The sequence below is a fragment of the Cygnus atratus genome, chromosome 7 (assembly GCF_013377495.2).
Source record: "Cygnus atratus isolate AKBS03 ecotype Queensland, Australia chromosome 7, CAtr_DNAZoo_HiC_assembly, whole genome shotgun sequence".
Taxonomy (NCBI): Eukaryota; Metazoa; Chordata; class Aves; order Anseriformes; family Anatidae; genus Cygnus; species Cygnus atratus.
Genome location: NC_066368.1, coordinates 15,783,920 through 15,809,052, shown reverse-complemented (window position 1 = coordinate 15,809,052; position 25,133 = coordinate 15,783,920). Strand labels below are relative to the sequence as shown.

The following is a 25,133-nucleotide window of genomic DNA, read 5'->3' as shown; positions in this document are numbered from 1 at the left end:
CTGAAGATGAAGTAGTAAAAATAAGAAATGAATTAAGCTGGGGTTTTCTCACTTAACGGGCTACCTACAAAAGATTGCCAGAAGGAGCACTGAATCAAACTAAGTTTAAGTAAATTATTTCTAGTAAAGTTAAATTAATTTCTTTGTTCTTAAGTGTGATTAGAACAAAAAGATGTACCAAGGTAATTTATTCTTAACTTAATGAGAGTTTGGAATAATGCATAAAGAACTGAACTCGAATAATTAAACTGAACAGTAGGGACAATTTATTTCACTTCTGATTAAACAGCCTCTATCACAACTTTGAAGTTCTCCAACAATGGTTGAAAACATTTGATCAGGATCAATATTTGACCTCCATTATTCAGCTATCCTAGGATGGAGTTACAGACAAGCTTAATAGGAAATATCTTCTTTTAAGTCATTAAGACTATTTGCTACGGAGAAGGCCATGAAGTATCCGATAGACTGGGAAATTATCAGTTGACAGGAAAGAAATAAAGATACCTGAAGAGGAGCTGCATATCCTTTCCTGCTTCTAGGAAGTAGAGAGCATTAAATTGAACTGTAAGAAGGAAAACACTGAAAAATAGTTACCATAAATGTGAAGCTCTTTCTCCATTTACTACGTGATAGAGATTCTCCAGTAATTTTTCATCCCAGTAGAGGTCACAAAACTTCTCACAGATTGTATCAGAGAACACACCAAACTTAATTTCCTTTAATGTTAAAATGAAGTTACCTTTTTTTTTAAAAAAAAAAGAAAAACAAACAAAATAAAACAAATTAAGAAAAATAGAGAAAAAAGATACTACTACTAATAATCTTACATATCAATGATATGACATACAGAAGAAATTGTACATACCCATATCAAAAACTTCAACTCCGTTCTCTAGATAGCCATCAAATGCAAACTCTTCTTGTATAAGATGAACCACTTTCTGTAGCAAAGTGTCATTTGTTCTGTTCCGGTGAGACAGGACTTCTACATCAAAGTCACAAGAAGTACTTTGATCCACTGAGGTACATGGTGTATGTCCTTGGTCAGTAAAAATACTGTCTACGGTTGTAGCACACTCAATTTCTTGGCAGTTGGTTTGAACAACTTGGTTACTTTTGTCAATTGCATTCTGTGTATTAGTAGTCTCACAGTTTTGCACTTTGCAGGGGGAGGACTCATTTTCTGTTTGCATGCTCAGTTGATAACTTGCAATAGTACTCGAAAGTAGCACTGGCAAACTATGATAGCAATCAGAAGCAATTCTTGAACGAAGAGGCTTATTTGGTATTTGCTCAGACACAGCTAAGTGTACTGGTACAAATGTTAAAACTCTTTTCTCTGAGTCATGTTTGAGAATGATGTTATTTATATGAAGAGAATTAGGAGATGTAGGACAAGCTAAGGAGCTTGAAGGAACCTCAGATAAAATGCTTTTTTCTTGTAGAACATGTGAGGAATCAGATGGCGATGGTAATGTAACTGCAGAAGTAAGCACATTGCCTGACTTTTGCTCTTCTGAAGATATTTGGAATGAGTGGCCTGGAACTTGTAAATGACACTCAGGTATTTCAGGTGCAGTTTCAACAACAACTGTGTCCTTGATACCATAGCTTTTAGAGTCTTCTACATATCCTGATTTGTTGTGGTCCATGTGTTTTTCTTTTCTCATCTCTTTCTTGAATTGCTCAGTAGCTGGCGTGTGAACCTCTCTGAAAAGGAAAAAAGAATTTTTACAGAACACATCCAGTAGATATAACAGTGCAACTTTAACTTATTTTGCTTCAGGATATACTAACTTTGTTATGTTTGCATCTCGTTGCAGAATGATAGGCTTAAAGTGAGTTGCAGGAGAGGTGAATGCTACAGGTAATGTAGCTTTCTCACTATTTAGGGAAATTTGGCACGGTACTGGTCCTTTAACTGCTATAAGTTTACTTTCACTGGTAATAGGCACAAATCCTGAAAGCAAAAAACAATTAGATGAAAGATGAAAAACATGTAAAATATAAATGCAATGTAAATAATAATCAATTTAGACAGAAAAAGACCTATGCACTTGACAGAGAAAATCTCATATAGTGAACTGTTCTAGAGAAAATTAAAACAACCGAAATACATAAGAGTCTGCTTACCTAGACTTGACTCTGAAGGGCTCATTTCAAGTCTTTCATTTTTAATTTCAAAAGCATCATGACTCTGAGAAGAGATTACTTCTTCCTCAACAGCCTAACAATAAAAATTGAAGTCCAAACTGAATTTATTAGCATTTTCTTTTTAAAATTCTACTCAGCACATTACTACAAGAAAATGCTTCCCCCTCCCCATCAGTCTAAACAAATCTAACTATATTTGCAGTGGAGAAAAATGACTGGAACACATTTAACAGAACTAATTGAAAAAATGTAGAGAATTAAAAAAAGGTGGCACTCGTACCTTAAAGACAGATTTATTCAACAATGCCAAAATATTTTTGCTGTTTACTCCTCGTTCAAGTAAATAATAACTGCATGTCTAAAAAAAATCATAGTTTTCAGACAATAAATAAGTTTTTCATCATGTGAGATATTCTTGGACAAGGATAAAGTCAAGGTAAATCATTAAAAGCAATCCAAGTTTAGGATGTTTTATAAACTTATGCCAAGTACTTTATTAATAATGTTAATATAAATTAAGAACACAGCCCTCTATATCCTTAGGGATGTAACTTTAAAAACATCATCCAAAGTGACTGGTTATGTTAGATATCAGGCTACTACAGAAAAAAGATATTACTATTTTGATAATCAAATCACTAAAATTAGACTTCAAACAGAACTAAGTTTCAAATAAAATTGCTTAAATCTAGTAACCTTAATTGCATCAGCTAGAGAAGGTCTTTCTTCAGGATTTTTTTTTGCCATATCCAGAAGAAGGTTTTTTAATTTTCTTGGCAATGCTAGCTTGTGATTAGGTGGAAAGCTGTATTTTGCTGCCATCCACAGAACTGCAGCAACACCGTAAATGCAGACCTAATGATATAACACAGGAGAGAGGTAAGATGTAAACAAACAAACAAACAAACAAAATCAAAACCAAACAACAACAGAAAACAAACCAAACCAAAAAAGCAAAAAATAGCCCTTCCTCAAAACCAAATCCAGCAAATTATCCAAAAGGTCCCCTCACTCCCTGCAAAATAACCACTAGCACTTCCAAAGTACAGATTACATTTGGCTTTTCAAGATGCTGATGAAAAATCCCATCATATTTCAAAAAACAGCTGTTATGCATGCAGGGCCAGTAATAGTAGCTAATTTTCTACTATTGGAGCAACAGACAAAATTTGTCTTATTCTTTATCTAGGAAAATTATTCAGGAAAAAAAATGGGTTTAGAAATATTTTGAAGAGCTCCTTTCTTATATAAAGACCTATTGCTGCAAGCCTTAGACTTCTACAATAAAGCCTGGCCAGCAGTAATTTACTTAAAAAGGTCATGATAATTCAGAAAGAAAATGGCACAAAGTAATTACAAGATTGCCAGTACAAGTCATATTTTACAGAGATGATTACACCTATCAGAAAAACTAGGTACTGTATATTTATTTTAGGAATTATTGTGCTACCTGCAGCTAGACCAATTGAAGTTGCCATGATGGGGGACCTTGAAAAGTACCTGATCTTCACAAGATTTCTTATTTTATTTGAAGAATTACAATCTTCAGACAGAGACAGAATCAGACTATTTAATGCTTGATGTTAGCATACCCCAAAAATACAATTTTGACAAAGTGAAAGCACTGTACTTCTTCACGTAGCTTATGAAAGGTATTAAAAAGGCTCAGAGGACAGAAACCTAAGCATGATACTGTGGTCCAACACAATGTTTTCTGGCACCCTTTAGAGCCAAGTGAATGACACAGACAATGTAACAAGGAAGTTCACAAGAAAGAAAGTAGCCTGTGAATCTTTTGAGCTGTTGAATAAAAGCTACTAATAGGTACAGAACGTTTGAAATACGAGAAAGCAGCTCTGTCATAACCAAATGATTTTCTTCCCTGTAGGTCCAGAATTCCAAGAGGGATCACAATTTCAACCTAAATTTATTTATTTAGGAAAAACTTGCCATCCAATCCAGCACATCCTTAAAAAAGTTTCCTTTACTGACTTAGTTACTGTGACTGGCACTACACAGTGTTTATTTCTATGTATAATCCTAACTAAATTTTCATAAAATCCAAAATGTTATACAAATAACAGGAAAAAGTGAAATTATGAACTCAGCTTATTCTATATATAATGTTGTAGAGAAAACAAGAACAAAATATTACTTTAGATTTTCTTAAGAAAAAGAATAAAGCATAAAGACTAAGAGTATTAATTTGTACTGTCTGGAGAAAGTGTTATATTGTATTTGAGGGTTAGTTTAAGCTTATGAAGCTATTAAAAAAACTGCATGCTGGATCAAAGCAGTTTAAGAAGAAAGAGAAACTTTAAAGAAGATATATGAGCGTTTTCTAGTTACAGATACATTTACAGAAAGACTTTAGTAGATTTTTAATGCCTTTTTTTTTTCATGATTACTATTTCTAATGTTAAATGACTTATAGGACACAAGGTACATATTAGCTAGCCTCTTTTATTCTTACATAATAGAAAGATACAGTAAAATCTGTTTCCATAACTCTCAAAAGCTCACCTTGTTATTTATTAACATTTTAATCATCTTTAGTCTGAGAGCAACTTAGGGCTTATATCTCTAGCAAAAAGGTCTAGGGGAACTGTACTGGTAAGAGACATTGCCATAATTCATGTTCCCCCCCCAAAAAAATATGCTGCCAGCAACATTTTCCAGTATTCCAAAGCAGATTCATTCAGGCTTTAGCCTAGACAGTCTAATATATTGATCTTAGCATGACCTCCAGAACATGAAAACATGACTTCAAAGTCTGTCTCAGTATTAACAAATTGAAAATAAGTAAGCCTTATGGAAAACTATTGAAGAACAGATTTTGGCAGTTACTCAAATAATTTTGGAAGGCAAAATGATTTTTTAGAAGCAACTAGTTTTACGGTAGACCAATATGAGAACAGACAGAAATATGAGAAATACTGAGAAAAATATTATCAGAATCTTTGATGAGCTTTGTTTTCTTCTTTAAGGGGCAGAGGGATACAACTATCCTTTGATAAAATGAACAGCAACCTACATAACCTGCCACATTACCTTCTCAGTATCTACATCTTCTTCTTCAATTTCAGGAGCTAAATAAAATATATCACAAGATTCTAAATGAGAAAAGAAACCAGAAACAAAAGTTAAGATATTTGCTTTATTCTACTCTCCCCCTCAAATGAAATAAAAGCAGAGCACTCAACATATTAGTTTACCTTCAGCTTTCGGAGCAGCAAAGAGGATACTTCCATGGCAGTCAATCAGTACAGTGTCCAAACATAAGACCACTGCAAAACAAGCCACCAAAGTACAAGACATAATAAATATTTGTTCTTGTAAATGTTTAACACTAATCAAACATAAATTAAATAATTTTTAAAATAATTTGCAATGTCTGTGATTACCCTAAGCTATGACAAAAGATGCTTTAACAGTAATGCTGGAACAGAAACCAACAAACAGACAGTAGATGCATTTTGTATAGTGGAATTTTATTTTCTTTGTATCTAGCATTGAAAATGAAGTACACAAAAAGAACAAAAGTAAAATAATAATAAAAAAAAAAGTAATACTATAGCTAGATGTACTCTAGGCTTCTCACAAAGCACCAATAAAAGAAACTTATAATAAGCATTTAAACTCTCCTCTCCTCTCTTCCTTCTTCATCCACCCCTCTCCACAGCAAAGGACAACAACAACAAATATTGAAACAATGAAGTTGGGATTAAATGTAAAAAATGCTCAACTAAGATTTTGTTTTTGGTATGCTTAACTAGCAATACCACCACCACCACCACCACCACCACCACCACTGTAAGGAACGTTAAGGATATTGTCAAATAAGCTCTTTTAAAAAAAAAATAAAAATAGAGTACTAGGACAGTATATTCTTACTTTATATTAATAATCTTAATTATTTGACCTCAATTTATTATTGAATACATTAAAGAAGTCTAAGAATAAAATAAACATTAATTTGTTATTGAATAATGAGTTGAAGAGGTCTAAGAGAGAAAAGTAAAAAATCATCCCTTTGCTTTTATAGTACAAAAGCACATTAAAATGCCATTAAAATGTTCATTATGTTTAATGTAAATAAAAGCTTGCCTACTACCTTCAACAGTATTTAAGCTGGACCTGAACCATTTGTCTTGAAAAGAAAAGCTTTCCTGAGCTCGAACTTTTAGTAGTTATTTCTGCAGAGGCAGCTCCCTTGAGAATTATTCTTGCTCACTATCATTACTTCTCAACAGTTAAAGCCTCTGGCCCTGAATCTGCAATACAGTTCATGCAAACCAGATCTCAGCCAAATTCAGTACAACATGACAATTCACACCTGGTTCCTCTAAAACGCTTGTAAGCAACATGTAAGCAATATCCTCTGGTAAGAGGAGAGGAGATAAAGTCTCAGTGGAGACTGCAAGCACCTTTTGTAGAAGGACTGAATTCAAAAATACATGAAGAGGCTAGCTTTGGAGTATGTTTTCCTACCCGTATAATTGCTATTTAGGATAATGGAAAAAAAGTGCACTCAAGGAATGATTCAGAGGAAAAGGCTGTCTAAGTATATAATAATAAATCCATCTCATTCCACATTTTGTATACTTGACTCATCAGTTACCAATCTTACTCTACCAGCATTAAGACAAAGGATATTTTAACATACAGTTTATACAACATGATCACAAAAACACTCAGAACAAGTAGAAATTCCTCTGGCAAAAATATTCTAAATCTGAAAACAGTATTCAACTTCAGGGCAGTTTTATTCGTCAAATATGGAATTTTATGTAAGGTGCCTCACACTTACTATCTTGTATCATGTTTACTTTTACAGGCTGTGTAAGGCTCTGATCATAATTCAGTTTCTAGTATTTTGAACACTTATGCATTCTGGGTGCATGTAAGTATGGTTGCAGAGGCTGACTACACAAATTCAATTAGAATCTAAGCCACTGTACAGTTATTTGAAGCTTTCACAAACATTGGGAACATATTATGAGGCTGAGATAATCTTTCTGCTGCAAAGTATATCAAATACTTATTTTTAAAGGAAATATTGTTTAAAGTGTTCAGAAGTCTCTCTTTAAGGACAATTTCCATTAAATGGAGTAAAGTTCAAAGTCAAAATTTAAAAGGGAAAAGTTAGAAACATTGGCTGTTATTTTTTCAATATACAAAATGAAATAGTCATGAGATATTTTGCATCAACAGAATAAACAAAACATTACTACAGTGAACATAATCAACTAGGCAAATATTTTCAAATAATATTTGACTCTACCTGGATAATCTGTGCAAGTGTGCAGAGTACATAAACACTCGTGACACAATGCCCAGAGTTCATAGTCTTTCAGAGGTTTACCATGCGAGGACAACAGGAGTTTTAGGGAGATCCACTGAAAAAATATGTAGAGAGTTATTCAGAATTATTGCAAAACAAAAACATTTAATGATGCAGTGAAAAAAAGTCCTAAAATACAATGCACACGCCTAAAAAGCATTAAGAAAATGTATTTATTTTATGTGAGGGTAGTAAACTAATAATACTTCTCAATGAAATAGTATTACACAGTTAACTGTACAGATGAATCTGAAGTTTCTTAATTGTAAACAAAGCTTAATTCAAGTGAGATTTCAGCAAGAATAGAAGTATATCAGGAAGATTGAGCTGTTTGGAAGCTCTTTGTCATCATACTAAGGAAAGATTCAACTAGAATGTCAAGGATGACACAATTACAGGGATGTCACCTATGCTTAAAAACATAAAAATCCGAATGATAGCCACCGACAAGACACAGCCACTTTCAAATCCTGATTTACCCTAATAGTTATATTACAAGCCTTACCTTAAACATTTCATCAACATTTCTTGTTCTTCTTTGAACAATGTTAACAATATCAACAGAATTAACAACAGGTTTATGTGAAGTCAAAACATGTTATTCTTTTTTTAATCACTGGATGTTCAATTTGCAATCACAGTATTTTTTTTTCCTTTTTATCACTTTAGCTTTTGATACCTGACAAAGTACAAAGATACCTGACAGATGTGACAAAGATACTGCTTCACAGAAACTGGCTGTTCTTCAGAGAATCCATATTTTACATTTTATGATTTTCTTATTTTTATGAATTTTCATAGAAAAACTTGACATGATAGTACTACACAGATACCTTCCAGATCAAGCTGTGCTAATAGAAGAGATCGTCACTGTCAGTTTCTCTTTATTTCATACAAGATAGACGTTATGATTTTTTTTTTTTTTTTTTTTTTTAAATCAAAGGAACAGCAATGAACAACTCACTATAGGCAGAAACCTCTGGATAAGGGCAGATCCACACACTATTTAAAAACAGCACAGCACTCTAAGATAGTAAACTATCTCTAAATATCAACTTCAGGCCATGTGGCAGAAAACAACTACTGACATCAATTGGGGATTGAGTCGGGGGGGGACAAATAAATGGAGCATAGGAGACAGAGAAAAATTAAAACCTCAGATCTGTCCTGCTGTTGTTTTATGAACACCTATACATCCCCATCACAAAAAATGAACACATTTTGTGTTCAAAAAATCCAAATAGACTAAGGATCTGTCTCACACACAATGGTAGTACATCATTATTTTTGAACAAATCATCCTCTGCACCGTAATTTGCTCATCATATTTTCATGACCCTGGACATGGAACACCCTTCATTAGACACTATTCAGATTTTATCATAAAACATGTAATGAACAGACTACTAAATCATCTTTAATCAACAAACACAAACAACTTCCCTGCAATTTATGGGGAAGAGAAAAAGAACCACATTAATTTCTGTAGCTTAAGCTTTCTTGATAATTCAATATTAACCAGAAGACGTAACACTTCGGCCTTATACTGTTTAAATATTCCTTAGGGGTGAGCCATATTCGTTATTAATTTTTAACAAGATGTGCCATCAAACACACCTTTTTATTTACTCAAGATGTTTTATTTTCTGTCTACAAACAAAAATGATTTTGGTGCTTTTATTAGGCCATACTCCATTGAAACACGTTACAAAGATTACTAACTTGGGTATAGACAGATTTGAAGCCAGGTAATCACGTTAAGCTTTACACTCAAATTTTGCTATAACCAGCATCCCAGAATGAAAAATTCTTTCACAAATGAGTTCCTTCATGTGCAGCAGCAGGGAAGAAGCTAGATAGTGAAAAGAATAAATTAGTCTAGAAACAATTTGAAGTAGATCTTCACTTTGTTAACTGATTACTATCCTAGAGCAGTGCTGTGTTCCCCCTCGAGCATACTGGCTCTCATATGCCTCAGAAGTGTCTTTTCTTGCAGACACTTTACAATGAAAAAAGGAGCCAAATCTTCAAATTCACCCTGGACAGAAATGGAGGGAAAAGAAAAGAGAAATTCCACACTCACTATAATATTAAGAAGAACATTTTGGGATTTGGGGATATTTTTGTGGTAAGTATACACCACCATTGCTTTCTTTTGAAGTTTATGTCCCTAGAGGCTCCAAAAGCTGCAGCCGAGAGATGGACTCCCTCCATTCTATATACAAATCACCTCTCACTTCAGGAGGAGATAATGAATGGCTAGCAAGAGGAAGAAGAAACTCTCACTAAACTGAAGATTGAAGTTACTTGTACAGCAGGAAGCTGAAAGGTATTTCTCATCAGCTTTGGGATATTCAAGCTCTCTAGAGGAAGAAATAAATGATAGAGCTTTAAGCACAGCAGGAAGGAAGTAATAAACACTAAGAGCAGCAGTAGAAGTTTAGGATAAGAAAGAGGAAAGTATCAAAGATAGATAACAACACAGGGGATGAAAAGGCACCAGAAACTGAAACTCTATTTCAGAAGAAAAAATGATGCAGGAAAAGCAAATCTTAGCAGAAGTGAGAATCGCTGCCATTCACAAGACAGCCAAATTAACCCGAGTCAGAGGAAAAAAAAAGTTGTAGTCTGATTACAGATTAGTGAATGTCATTTAAATGTATACCCTCATTACTTCTCTCTGACAAGCACCCTAAAGTAAGATTAAATTTCAAGTATTAATATTGCTAGCTAGTAATGTGCTAGTTGTCATCCTGTACTTTTATAAAGATGCTGACTGATTGCATTGCTACAGCCTCTTACTGTAATTCACGTCCTTCTCACACCTGCGACTACATGAAAAGGTTATTTTTATTCCTGAAAAAGATACTTAAGCAGGTCATTATTCTCATGTCCCTAATTATTCCAAATGCTCACCTTCCCATATTGGAAAGGAAGAACCTTGGAGGACTTCACCTGAAGAGACCTGCTGAGGACTTTTCCTTCTACCATCTTGTGGAAGTCATCTAATATAGTCAATGCACGATAATATGTTTCATCACACATTTACGTTTGTGATGAAAAAACACATGCATTGTTAAAATATTTTCCTAATGAAAAACAGCATGAACCTCAGCCTATGGTTAAGACAATTTTATGTAAGTACCAAAACAGTTATTTAACTTAATGCACATTCAAGTTCTGCTGAACATGCCTATGCTTTGGTAAACATTTAATTAGAAGTCTCCCTTACTTAGGCATGTCTTAGTTTTGCTTTTACATGCAAGTGATTGGTTCATGGCTATTACTGTTTCCTACAACTCAAAAAAGCCCCAAGAAAAAATTTGGAGTGCTAGAAAATATATATATTTTTTTAATTATTATTTTTTAGTTAGAGAGCATGCGGCATGCTTTGTTTCTCGACTATCTAGCCAGACTTTATAGCAAAGCAAGCTCAAGACAACTGTTCGGCATCTGTAAGACCTCAAGTACACTTCACTTAAAGCATTAACACTGCTTTAATGCTGATTAAAGCTTCTGTTCTATATTATCACCATTAATATTGCACCAAAGAGCAAACATGGAATCATAGACTGGTTTGGGTTGGGTTGGAAGAGACCTTAAAGCTCATCAAGTTCCAACGCCCCTGCCATAGGCAGGGACACTTCCCACTAACATTATAAAATGTGAAAAAATTCAGGATGAGGCAATGGATTATAACGTACCTTTTCATAGCAAAAACTATATACCCATTTTTAAAGTAAGAAAAAGCTTTTCACAGCACAGAATTTTTGATAGTAAGTATGAAAAAGTTACATGACTTATTATTGCCTATAATTACATATTGATGACATTTACTTTACGCCAAAAAGACTGAAGTTTAAACGTCACTTGTTGTGAAAGTGATGATTTTTTCCCCTGTGTTGTAAAGATCATTTATCAGGTCTACTATTTCATTGTTGGCACCAAAACTGCACAACCAAACTCTTAGTAAAATATTCAAACCGTTCCAACATACTATGTTTCATGAACGTAATGCCAACATATTTTAAACAGTAAAAGCAAATAAAGTTTTATTCTTTACTTAATAAGTACTATCTAGGAATAGACAGGTTTTCTTTGTTTCAAGTGTTATTTCCCCGGTGTTCAAGTGTCATTCTCTAGCTACATGGATTTTGACTTCTCTCATGCTTGACAGGGCATGAATGACCAACAGAAAACAAATGTATATATGCCAGGTTCCTGTTAACCCTTCCCATATGAAGGCCATAGCATTTGAATTGCAGAGAAACATTTAGAAGCATTAGAGATGATACACACCTGATTGGAATGAAATTGGTTAGAGAAAAAAGAGATCCCCACTCATACTTCAAGTGAAAAATATTTATTTATGGCATGCAAAACTATAAAAATCTCTGAGAAAACCCTCACAAGATACATTGCAGAAGCCAGACAAAAGCAAGCAAGTACTTTTAGTAATGCCTACTAGCAGTAAAGCACACAACATTAAGAAGCAGTGTTGGGATATTAGAAAAAATATTGTCCTCCGGAGAAGTATTATTGACAGGTAAGAAAAAAAAACTGTCTGTTCTCCAGTGTAGACAAGGTTGATCTTCAACCAGATGGGACTGATGTTGCATTTTCAAGAACAAGAAATATTTAAAGAGATGCTAGAAATACTATCCTGAATTTCTGTTTTACCATAATCATACTTATCTGTTACAGGAAACTAGTGAAAGAGCAGCTCTGTAAATCTTTTCAACAGTATCTTATCCATTTAGGCCAGAGAAGATCAAAATTACATTAAAAGGGTTTCACACTTTTTGTGCCTTTGCAGTAAGTGAACAAACCCTCAGACTCAAGTTTTAGTTTTTTAGGAAGTTCAAAAAAAATTTTTATTTTATTTTATTTTTAGGTATTCAGTACATTCTGGCAATGAGAAATGAAAGAGAACTTGAAAGTATACAGAAAAATCAGGTGCAACTCCTTCATATAAGGAATAGCACAGTATGTTTTATTTTTGCAGTTGTCAGGAGGAAATATAAAGGCAGAAGTTTCAGAAGCCTGAGGAAAAAATATGTCTTCCAAAAGACAAAAAAACCCTGAAAACATTAAAAACAAACCAGCAAACAAAAAAAAAAAACACAGAACCAACCAAAGCAAAATAACCCAGAGACTTCTCTATGAGAACTTATAATAGAATCCTCCATAAAGTTCAATAGCTACTGAAAATAAATGACCCTCCCTCAGTATCTCCTTCAGAAAACAAAGATTGCTGTGCTAGAAGCTCAGGTTTTCAGGGAACAGACAGCAATTTCATGATCATTTTGTTTGGTAAATCTAGGTATTGCTCACAAATGTTGATGCCATCTAAATGGTGTTTTTCTTCCTACTGCAGTTAAAGAAAAACCTCTTTGATTACTTAAGACCAACACAGGATTTTAACAAATGATAATGAGTGGTAGAACCTGAACATCTGCTAGAATCAACTACAAAAAAAAGAAAAGCACAAGTCTATAAAACCTTCCTTCTACTGAAAACACAGCTAATAAATCTCTAGTTTCTTCGACAACTGCCACTCTACCGTCTTCATTTTTGATCATATGTTAATACACTGCTTATTTGGTAACTGGAATAATGATTACCTTTTCTAATTTATTGCGACTGTCCCGTGAGTTTGGCGGGAGCTGGATAACCTCACTTCTATTAAGGGCCTACATATTTGGAAGAATGAAGCTCTGTTAAGGCTGAAAGAAAATTTTATTTTAAACTAAAGACAAAATGTTTGAATTTCAGAAAAAGGGCAGACTAACCTGAAAACATGTTTTGGCTAATTTTGCTGTGTACCAGTCTGAACTCCTGTTGCAGGAAAAGCAAATAGGACATTTGTTACAGCTTTTAAATTCTGCAAGAAGTTTGGGAAACCTTAATTTTGAGGAAGACTATTTTCTTGAAAGTATCTTAATGTACCTAGACTTAAATTGTTGTTTTGGTAATCCACTCAGGACAGAATATGCACCTTTTTTCAACAGATTCCTCCCTCCCCCCACCCCCCAAAAAACCCCATGACCTTTATCAGTGCAGTCAATTTATGTTCTTAAGAGACTGCAGCTTATGCATCACACCTCCCTATTTAACAAAGGCTGAAGTAAGACTACTACCACCTCATGGCAAGAGCCTGAAGCAGTGGTCTGATAACCAGAATTATCTTAACAAACCTCTCCACGACAAAGAACACTAATGCAGTTCAGCATAAAAATACCTTTCAGAAAAGGAGACATGCACATAAGATGAAAGAATGCAGACATAGTTGTTTCTGTTACTTGAATACTAAGACAACTAGATTTCTATATATGAACAGGTTTTCTCACAAGAAGCCACTGACTGAAATTGCTATGATCCTTGTTAGAAATACAAGAACATCTGCAAAATAAAGCAGGTTCATGTAAAGCCAGAGAAACAAATGACATAGCAAAAGCAGAAAAATTTGGAATGATTATAGATCTGATTATTCTTTTTTACTCCCTTCTGAATATATGAAGTTACCCAGACCTGGAAGGGAAGAAAAAAAAAAAAAGATGCATCTGCAACAAATGGATCTTTTCCTAGAGTCTGAAGAAAAACCTGCAGGATTTAATAACTAATAAATGACTCATGTATATAATGAGTAAGTGCCTCAGAGAGCAAAACCATGCCATGTGGTACTTATCTATATTCACTATCTTCCTGCATTGATAATTTAATAAGTATACAGTTATTGAAGGAATAAAACAGATGAAAGAAAAAAAGGCAGAACAATCTTCAATGTTACTTTTCTTTGTTTGCTGTGTTTTAAAGCTATGATGAACTAAAGGCTGTTTACACAGTTGGATGGTCCTATGTTACTGATTCAGTTGAGGTGTTCCCGTGAAAAGAGGGATTGATATGGACTGAAATCAACCCTAGATGCCAGATGCATGGGACAGCTGGAAGGCTGCCTATTAGGCATGAAGAACAGGGCTGAGTTGTCAGTAGAAAACAGAAGAAAAAAATACTCTTCACCTAAGCGTAATTTCTGGAAATTAAATGGGTGAAATTTGTGCTGCTCATTTCTTCCAAGTCACAACATGGCTGGAGAAGCATCAACCATTTCAGCAACTATGTCACAGGGGTTGTTTACAACTCTTTGAGTGTGGCACAAGAGAAAACCATCAAGTCAGAGACCAAACTTGTCCACCCTGAGAATCTGTAATTTGAACAGAGGAGAGACCATACTACACTATCACCAAAGTCTAGTCAACTAGTATCAGCTTTCCCTCTTATTTGGCTATGTATATAGGGATGAAATGCTTGAGACAACATATCCATCATATTGTGCACATATTTGAATTCTGTCATGAAATATACATAACACACAAAGGCAGTCATTTAAGAGCACAGAACAGATACAATATATGTACAATTTTCAAAAGCCTAAATGCACACGTAGATTAAAAACGTGGAATCTTCCCCTCCTGAAGCAGACGAGATATTGCCATTGATTACAGTGAGGTCAGGTATACAGCCAGGAACTCTGAAATTTTTGTAAGCACCTGGGATACCTACTGCAAGATAGTGAACTTTATGCATTGACAGTAACATAAAAGGATTAAAAATCTACGTATGCTTTGGTAATGTTTTCGGACATATGTAATTAGGTATTAATTATGCTACTCTGACACACTAGCAAGCATGTTCCAATACCATTTGCATAAAAAAATTAAACTGCAGTTTGATTTTTCAATAGCATAAATTTCACTGTAGCACTTTACTTTTAAAGAGGAAAAAAAGCATCATCATGTTTACAATGTTAACTCTTAAAGTGTGTAGACCAGCAAAATTTGATTTTCCAGGATGCTGAAGAGGGAAGGGGGAGCAGAAAGCGAACACACAGTATTTAAGTCATTTCATCTCCACATAAATGACTACAGCAACTATACAATGAAGACTTTATTTTTACTACCTGCTCATTACTTTTGATTTCTGACCCTCTGCCTTGATAAAGATTATCTTCATTATTGTTTGCGCTCATTGTACCGCTGCTTAATTCTGGAGACCTAATTAGGTTTGATCCATATCTGTTCCCACTGGGTTTTGTCAACACTGAGGTCATCTTGTTGAAGCGTGATAAAGAATTTTCATTTGACCCTTGAAAAGTTTCAGTACAGTCTTCCAATGCCATGTAATTGTCTAGCATTTTTGCTCCAGCAATTGATTGATTTGGACTTTTTAGCATACCAGTTGTAATGGGCATTTCAGAGGTAGTATCAGAACAGTCTTCTTTGTGATCAGATGAAATAAAACCTATCTTTTTACCTTTAATAAGTGATACGTGTTCTTCTAGATTCATGCCAGACACCTGCGTACACACACAAGGAGCTTCTAAATGAAGATCAGTAACCTGGTGATTCTTTGGTTCTGTTATGTGCGGACTACTAATAGCAAGTGAATTAAGATTTCCCTTTGAAAAAGCAATTTCATTATTATTGTCTAGAGGTAGTGACTCATGTGTAAGCAAGTGATTTTTCCTAGCTAGAGTTCCACTGTTGGTTGCAGATGTAAAAAAATGATTTGTTTCTGTAGGTTCAAGTGGTAGCTTTGGAAAGGTTTTAATTTTTCTCAAAGAACCTTTCTTAAAAATGCCATCTCTCTCCAGGTCAATAACACATGATTTTATATCCAAAGCAACACTAGCAAAGCTGTCAGTATATACTGCATGTTTGTCCTCTTCTTTGCTCTTTTTAGCTTGAGTTGCAAGTTGAGAATGTTGAGTTTTCTCATTATCCAGATCAATTTGCACTTCCTTTAAACCACTGTCTCTGCCAGTCACCATAGTAACTACAGAAGAGTCCTTATGACAGGTAGCTGTCACATCTTCCACTGCAGACAAATCACCTATATTGTTTTTCTCGTTTGAGTATAATTTAGATCCCAAACTTCTCTGACACACTCTTCCCTTCCACATGTTATCACAGGCATCTAGATGTAAAAACAGATGCTTATATTAAATGTGTATTTAAACCTTCTAATTTTTCCTAGTAAATGTATTGTTTTTTCAGCTACTACTGTTAAGTACATTCAATTACAAAAATTACATTTATTCTAAAAAAAATCATTATTTCTGGACACATCACTAGAGAACATTCTATACAGAGAGTCAAAATGAAATAAAATGTTTATTCAAAATACATTATGTTCATTAAGAGTTGTGCATTTCCTGCCCCCACCCCCAATCCATAAATATTTAACAACTTTTTGATATCCAGAAAGGAACCTGTAACAGGAAAGGTATACACAGTATTTTCAGATGTCACAGTCTAAAATTCTAGACTAAGTACATTTTAAGTTTACCTTGAGAAGCACCAAATGATTCAATTGAAAGAACCCTTCTTCCAACAGCAGACAGGCTTCGACAAATATTACTTGATGAAGCAATCTTCAGTTTTTCTTCACATAATGACAAAATACTCTAGAGAAAATTAGTGTTAAATACTTATTTAATAATGAATAGATATGTGAATTTTGAGTAAAGTGAATCATGTTAACTCACACAGTACATCTGAAATTATAAGATGCTACACTGGAGGTCTTTCTTGCACACTTCATTATACTGTACATTTCTATTATGCAGTTGAATTCATTTATCATTTTAACCATGGGCTATCATGAAATTATTTAATACAGTTCAAGTTCTAGCCTACAGTTAGAACACACTGAGAACAACTGATAAAAATTAATCATCTTAAATGTCATTTCACGAATAATATATTGCAAACATAAAAAGCTACTATGGATTATTTTTAAGCAGCTAATGGTTCACTTGAGTCGAGCAGTATGATAAATATTTCTAATCACCAAAAATACATTAAAAGTAAGTCCTGAATCTTTTAAAAATTACTGACAAACAAATATCTAGAAAGCATTACTCTGTTAGCAAAAGCAGTCATCATCAGATCACAAGAAGAAACAGCATTACATTAGGATCTCTAATCTGTAGCTTGGCATCATTTAATGACAAACACTGATATCAGTCACAGTCTACAGACATTTACATACATTTAACAGCTTGTCACTATGGGCAGGAAGTAGAAGAGAACTCTTTCTAAATGCATCATACTTTGTCCTCGTCAGCTATAACCAATGATGAGACCTTATACAGCTCTAAGGAGCTGGTCTTAATTCCCCATTAACCTTCTTCACTGCTCTTCTGCTGTTGTAAGTGGAAGAAGAAAAATAACTGTTGGTTCACAGATCAGACTGAGGAAGGACAGGAAAAAGTGAGACAGGTATCCAGCCATGCTAGAGCCTAGTGAAATGCCTAGAAAACTCTATGGGTCAGCCCTTAAAATAGCTCCCACCACTCCATCTGCCCAAGAAAGAGTCCAGCGGAAAAGGAACTTAAAAAGGACAGATAACTGCAAAGCAACCTTTATATATACCCTAGGCCGGCCTTGATCCACTCCATTTTCAGTTAGTGTGAGTAGTCAGCAATAGCTTTCAGGGATTACAGACCAATTGCTACACAATCATAGCTTTCCCGACTATGATAAAAAAAAAGTACACAAATAGAAATACAGCAGGCTACATGTTAGGAACGGTCTCCTGTCTGGGCAGCCCTCAACCAGGGAGTGAGGTATTATTTGCTTTACAGAAATGAACTTTTTCATCCTTCTACTGCAGCACTCCTTCTTGCAAAGTATTCATTAGGGGTGCTATACCATTTAAAATATACACTACCATCTCAGAAGGAAAATAATATAATACTATTCTGAAGTAGAAAAACTGAAGCCAAGAAAAGTGACATTTGAACAGTTGTTATACTCCGTAAATTAAAAATTAAGTGGGAAGAAACAGATAATGAAAAAATTTAGATCCACAAGTGCTGCACCCAGTCTTCTTAAAAATGGAAACACCATAATCCATTTACATCTGATATTGAAGTTGTATTTCCACTAGATTAGCAAGAGAAGAGAGATTCTGCTGAGTATGGGAAAATTTCAGCTTTGCTGTAAAATCAGAGCATATTATATATAAATAATATCTCTATCAACAATTACACATGTACAAGCTTTTTTTTTTTAATGGAAAGCTATGGAAGGCTGTTTTACCTCAATATCTGGCCTATTTTCAGGATTCTCTTCTTGCATTTGTTCCAGTAGAGTATGCAGATCTTGCCCAAATTCAGATTCCATCTCAGGTTCTACTATATATTCAATTGCTGCTTTCAATGTTGCACCCAGAGAATAGATGTGTGCCTGCATTAAGTTTAAAAAAAGACATTGAATATGTTACTAATTATCTCTCCAAAAGAGCTCTGAGAACACAAGGGGTACAGCTTACATTGCTTTCATTTTTAACTTACCAGGTAACAGTTTACTGGAAAGGTAGTTTAGTTTAAAGGATCAAGAGGAACAAAACAGGGTTTCAGTACTGCTTTGGAGAATATGCTCATTACCAACATAAAGAAATAATACTGTGGTCCAGCTAGAACCTTTATTCTTCCTTACCAGGAACCAGCATTAAAATTGTTCATCAGCTACATTTAAATATAAAATCGCTCTCTGTGTGCCTGTCTGTCTGTAAGTAGTATTTAAGTTCGAAGCATGCTGGGAGACTGAAGTGGCATTTCTGTTAACAGGAAAAATGTTTGACAAAAAACTTCATATATAACAGTATTTTAAGAGTGCCATCAAGCATTTCTGCTTGCTTTTTTTATAATACACCATATTATTTAACAAGTTTTAAGAAATACTCCGATATTTTCAGGGCTAACCAAAAATTAAAGCAGATTTATGAGGGAGTTGTCCAAATCTCTCTTGAACAGACAGACATGGGAGATCAACCACCTCACAAGGAAGCCTGTTCCAGCATTTGATCATCCTCACAGTAAAGAAATTTTTCCTAACATCCAATCTGATCCTTTCCTGGTGCAGCTTCATGCCATTCCCATGTGTCCCATCATCAGTTCCCATGCAGCAGAAACCGGCACCTCCTTCTGCTCTTCCCCTCCTCAGGAAGTTATAGAGAGCAGCTAAGTCACCTCTGAGCCTTCTTTTCTCCAGACTAGATAACCCAAGTGTCCTCAGCCTGTCCTTGTAGGACATGCCTTCCAGCCCTTCTTCCAGATTTGTTACCTTCCTCTGGATGCTTTCAAGTACCTGAACATCCTTTTTTCTATTGCGCACGATACTGCACACAGTAACCTAGGTGAGGTTGCACCAACACTAAATACAGCAGGAGAATCACCTCGTTTGACCAGCTGGCTAATATTGTGTTTAATGCATCCTAAAATGCTGTTTGCCTTCTTGGCTGCCAGGGCACACTGCTGACTCATGTTGAGCCTGCTGTCAACCAGCACCCCCAGATCCCTTTCTGCTGAGCTGCTCTCTACCACCTTGCCTTTCAGACCTGTGTCCAGCAATTCACATATCAGACGTGTTATAAAAAGAACAGAGGAACAGATATGTTGTTTCAACATATGGCATTATTCACATAAAAATAGCATCCCGTTTTACTTTTATTAAGGTATTCATGAGTTAAAGAAGTTTTCCAACTTAAAAGTTAAGCCTGGTATCTAAAGTGAAACAATGAGAAAATGAGTTTGTGATCATCCACTAGGGGGGGTGTTCCACAAGTTTATGCATCAAATCTGCTGCTTCCACTTACCACAGTGTTTAAGAAGAAAATTTTGCTTTCTGGGAAAGGAGAGCAAGATGATAAATGCAATAAATAAAGCAAATCCACAAGTAGAAAATATCTAATGCTCACTAGAAGTGACTATTCTCAGCAAAAAAAAAAAAATAAAATCTCACAGTCTAAATATTTTTAGTGTGTTAAGAAATGTTGAAAATGAATACGGAAGGGCAGCAAACAACTTCCCTTCTCCTGGAAGACAACAAAAGTAAGCACTATATTAGAAGCGACGAATTTTAATTATTCAAGAGTGGTGTCATGCCACTTAACACTCCCATGCCTGCCAAGTGAAGGTTTCTTCCTTAGTTGAGAGGGTGGGGGAGCAGGGGAAAAGTCTTCAACCCTGCTAAGGAGAATTGTTTATGAATTATAGAAACTGTTATGTTATGGGGTAAGAATACTACATTTCCAGAAGCTGATAATTAAAATGCATTTCGAGAAGAATCCAAAAGGAAGACAAACAACAAAACACCAAACACACACCTCTCTTCACAATTCCTACAGAGACTTTCAAGATAAAAGACTATATCTGACTTGTAACAGAAGATACCTGGGCCATACTGGCAAGACTGCACTACTCTATCAACTTGAAGAAGAGTGTGAAGAAAGGGAGGAAGTTATATTAGAAAATCAGATCTCCAGATCTGGTTGTAGGAGTACACTTACACTTAGCTCAAAGTAACAAAAATCATATATAAAATCATCACCGTATGCATTAATGGCAAAGTCATTATGGAAATAATGTACACTTAAAGCAAAATGGCAACAGAAAGAAGAGTCACAGATATGAGCTGAGGTCCTGAAAATCATCTTCTCAGCAACAGGCTAAGGGAGCTCATATGATGGAAAAGATTTGATAGTGATAATCATACATGTGGCTTCATATAGTTTGAATAGTAGGTGTATTCTAATACAGAGTGTTTTCTAAGACACAAAGGTGTAGCAAGACTCAAAAGTAATAAAACAAAAAACAGATAAAAATTCAAAAAGGTAAAGATGCTACATATATAAAATCTTCAGGCTAAGGGTGAGGACATCTTCTGCCATCGTGTTAGAATTTTATATTATGAGTGAACTACATTCAAAAAGGCTTCTGTCAATTCCAATCAAAAGTTATTTAGCTTGCTACATGCTATTTTATGACCACTACAGGAAGTGAACTCAGAGAATAATAATGATCCATTCTCATTTTAAAAATCTGCAAATCAAAAGATCACGAGAGGAAGCAAAAGCTCCAAGCCTACACACACACTGTGACAGAGGCACTGTTGTGTTACTGCTTGGCAGGACTCAAGAGCTAAGCTTCTATAGGAACTCAGACTTGCAGACAAACAATGCAGAAAAAAAGCTGACAAAAGAGCTTTTGAATAGCAACTGCACGAGCATTTAGGATATTGCAATTATGAATGTCCATTTACATTTTGTATTGAAATTTCACTGAATTCAGAAATTTAGGTCATCAACAGAGAAAGAAAGACCATAATAGAATTAATACTTGCTGTAAAATATTTTTGACTAAATGATAAGCTAATGGAAAATAATAAAATAATTCTTGGCTTTGACATTGATATATGACCCTTACTTTACCTTGCACCATTTTTTTTTTTCCATTTTATTGAGATTGCTGTCACAGTTCAAATCATTTAAGGGTTCCATAAGTGAAAGCTTCAGTGTTGTTATAAATCTCAAAGTCTTACAAACAAATTCAAGCTAATGCTTAAAATTACTACTAGGAGAAAGCATTTCATATTTACTTATGTCTTTTTCAATATGCCAACTCACTCTAAAACATGTTTTATGCAAAAGGAAGTCAGACGGTAATATTCCTCAGCAACAAAATGAAAGGGAAATAGGCCTATTATCTTTTTAATACTTTTCTTCATTACAAAACTCTTTTCTGCATAAACTGTATACTGGAAGGTGCAGTATTTAATATTAGCATTTTGTTCGTTTAGCACTTTGGATGTGCAGATAATTAGTCTGCAGAATGTCTTAGAAGTGCTAAACCAGTATACTACTCACAAAACATACACTCTATCTTGAATTGGCAGCAAATGCTGCAAAAATAACATTTTAAACCAATGCTATACTTGCAATTTATCCCTTTTAACTGTAGTTGCTACCTAGTCTTACCTGAAAAAGTTATTCTCCAAAAGATTTCAGAAAACTGGACAACAAAATGCGATTACAGGCCAGATTCTTCTCAAACTGCTCACCAACTGAGAGTAGCATTTATTCCACATCTCAAATTGCCTTTTTATTGACCTAACAACTAACTAAACACTTTCATGTTTTAATATGTTCTTAAGCAAATGTTAGGTAATCAGTTTATGTTGCAAAAACACAAATAAGACTTTGCTGATGCAATCATCTAAAAAACAATGCTACAACTTGAGGAGAAATGATCCAATCAAAATCTAAATGCACTTATCACACACTATGACTGAATTTATTTATTAGTATTTTTACTACATTTTACTATGCTTTTATTTCTTGTGATCTCTAGTTATGTCATTCAGTTTGAACTGGGGAAAACCTTATTTAGTACATCACCCTAATCTCACTGTTTTGTAGTTGAGGGCTTCTTTTCTGTTACGGTTCAGGAAAAGACATTTCCTCCATAAATTTGTCTAAACTTTATCCACACATAATTTTGCAATCTGCTTTTACTGTGAAAATTTCTGAAAATACAAAGTAATTCCTCATGTTTATTTTTAAATCTACCTATGTTCATCTCATTGTTGCCACTCACTTTTCAATTTATGAGGGCTGGCAAATAATCTGTCTGCTGCGGTGGAAGACTTCACAGATTTCTAGCATAAAACTCTCCCTCAGGGAATCCTCTTCCAGGCTTAAGAATATTACTGTAAGTAATTACTTCTTTTATGAATGCTGTTTTACCATCTGGTCTTAGAAATTTATTTTACTGCTAGTTTCATCAATATGGTCAATAGTCTATTCAACTGAAACTGTGATTTAAGCAAAAGTTTTGATAGTTCTCTATGAAGAAGAATTGCGGTTAGAACCTTTCTTTGAATCATTCTTTTACACCTTTGTCCATCTGCTGACTTACAGACTCTGTGCAGCATTCCTGTGTTTAATAGTTTTCTTTTTTTAAAGACTTCTGTTCAGTTTTATTTTTTGTCCCACCTTGTTCCATTTTCTTCTCCTTCAACTTACCAGAGTTTACAGTTCTTGCTAATTTATTTATTTTTTTAGGACTTTAATTAAGGATTTTTAGTGCATACCTTTTGACTTGCTTCTAATCACCTCCTTAGGTTGCCATATACAAGCCACTTTTCAGGTCTTTTGAGGTCTTCTTTGATAGGAGTTTTTTTTTATTATTATTTTTTAAAAAGCATAATAGCTTTTTAAAAGTATAATGTAAGCTTTAAAAAGCTTACAGTAGTCTCCATGTTACCTGCAAGCATGTTATTTTAACAGCTGTTTTGGTTTTCTATATGGCTATATAAAACAGGTGGCTGTTGTCCACAGACTAAGCTTCCAATATCTATAGCAGTGATGGGTTTGAAAAAATAATACTGTCAGTCCAGAGCTACACTCAGAGAAAATATAAACTTTTCAACTGGACCTCAACAAAGTTTCAAGAGGCTGCTACTCTACCTACTGTAGTGAAGACTGAGATATATCTTGAGCTACTGTCAATGACTGTTGTAAACATCCATTTCACTTTAAGAAGTCACACAAAGATGAACAAACACAGTAGCTGACAAATTTTGAACCAGGCTACATTCACGAAATTACTCTTGTATTTGCAGGGTGATGATGCAAATTAAGAACATGTTTCTTATGCTTCCATCCCAGCTTCAGCCTCCTTTAATCACAAAGACCAGCACCCTAACCCGGATGAATAGCACTTCAATTGGCTACTTTCCTGTAGGACTGCAGAAGTGTAATAATGACATGCAAGAAAAAGCATTACAGTAAAACTTTGAAGACCTGAGAGGTTATATAGCAAAAGCTACAGACATTTATCTTTAAAGCTTCTTAAACAATGAGATTTCTTAAACTCCTTTTGAAATTCTGAGTTTCACATATCACAGTTCTCCTTATGATTTATCAGCCATTAACCTCTTTAAGTTACCTGCCATAGGTAATTCATTTGTCATTTTACTAAACTAACACAATTTATTCCCTGTAGGCATAAAAACAAGAAAACCTGGGAAATTGTTATATGCATGCTGAGCAGACTACTTCCATCTTCTCTCAACTGCAAAAATACACGATTTATTTTCATTGTATGGCAATGTCATTTGTAGCTATTGAAGTTTTGTTTAAACAATTATATTCTTTTTTATCTTAAACTTAAGAGAAACTGCCTACTGGTAAAATCTGTCACTGAGCTGAGTGATCCATTCACACAATGCCCTATCGCTGTATGCTTATTCCACGTTTTGGAGCTAAATAACTGAAGGAGAATACCTCCAGTTAAGAGCACTATAAGCCAATAAACTTGAACAACTGCCCAGTTCCCCTATCACACCATGAACTGACACTAGGATTCTGACACAAAGTAGTTGTTACTGTACAGTAACCAGTTTGTTGTTCTTTGAAGTAATAATCTGAATAGATTCTTTCTAATTTTCTAGGAGGAATAAAGATCTTTGATGAACTGCAGATGCAAAGAATTGTCCAAATACTTCTGAACTTATCCTACCACATAATATCTTGGGAGAAAACATTCAAAGAACATCACTGCCTCTGACCTTAGACCTTGTTTATTCCCTTAAAACAAGGATTTTCACACAACAGTTGTAGGTGACAGAAATGGCAAATGAGTAGGTAGCACTCATAGTATGTCAGGAAAGTAAACAGAGGAGGATACACAGGGAGGGTTTTGTTTTTTTTTTTTTTTTGAAGTTTCATAGTGGAATGTTTTCTGCAGAGTCAAACCTTGCTCTTTCTTGTCTATTAGACCAGA

At 34.6% G+C, this 25,133-nt stretch overlaps 1 protein-coding gene across 3 annotated transcripts in view; it reads right to left on the bottom strand.

Moving 5' to 3' along the window:
- Positions 1-25,133, bottom strand: part of KNDC1 (kinase non-catalytic C-lobe domain containing 1) — a 61,191-nt gene that overhangs the window by 21,187 nt on the left and 14,871 nt on the right. For 2 of the 3 annotated variants that reach the window (XM_050712023.1, XM_035543494.2), the window contains exons 4-15: positions 18,607-18,753; positions 16,850-16,967; positions 15,462-16,477; positions 7,442-7,556; positions 5,373-5,444; positions 5,209-5,270; positions 2,854-3,012; positions 2,438-2,515; positions 2,137-2,230; positions 1,801-1,963; positions 869-1,713; positions 598-742 (exon numbers count right to left, since the gene is read on the bottom strand). In XM_050712023.1, coding sequence (XP_050567980.1) covers positions 598-742; positions 869-1,713; positions 1,801-1,963; positions 2,137-2,230; positions 2,438-2,515; positions 2,854-3,012; positions 5,209-5,270; positions 5,373-5,444; positions 7,442-7,556; positions 15,462-16,477; positions 16,850-16,967; positions 18,607-18,753 — 3,014 coding nt within the window. Of the gene's footprint in view, positions 1-597; positions 743-868; positions 1,714-1,800; positions 1,964-2,136; positions 2,231-2,437; positions 2,516-2,853; positions 3,013-5,208; positions 5,271-5,372; positions 5,445-7,441; positions 7,557-15,461; positions 16,478-16,849; positions 16,968-17,592; positions 17,706-18,606; positions 18,754-25,133 lie in introns of those variants that run through there. The other variant, XM_035543485.2, reaches the window with a different exon arrangement.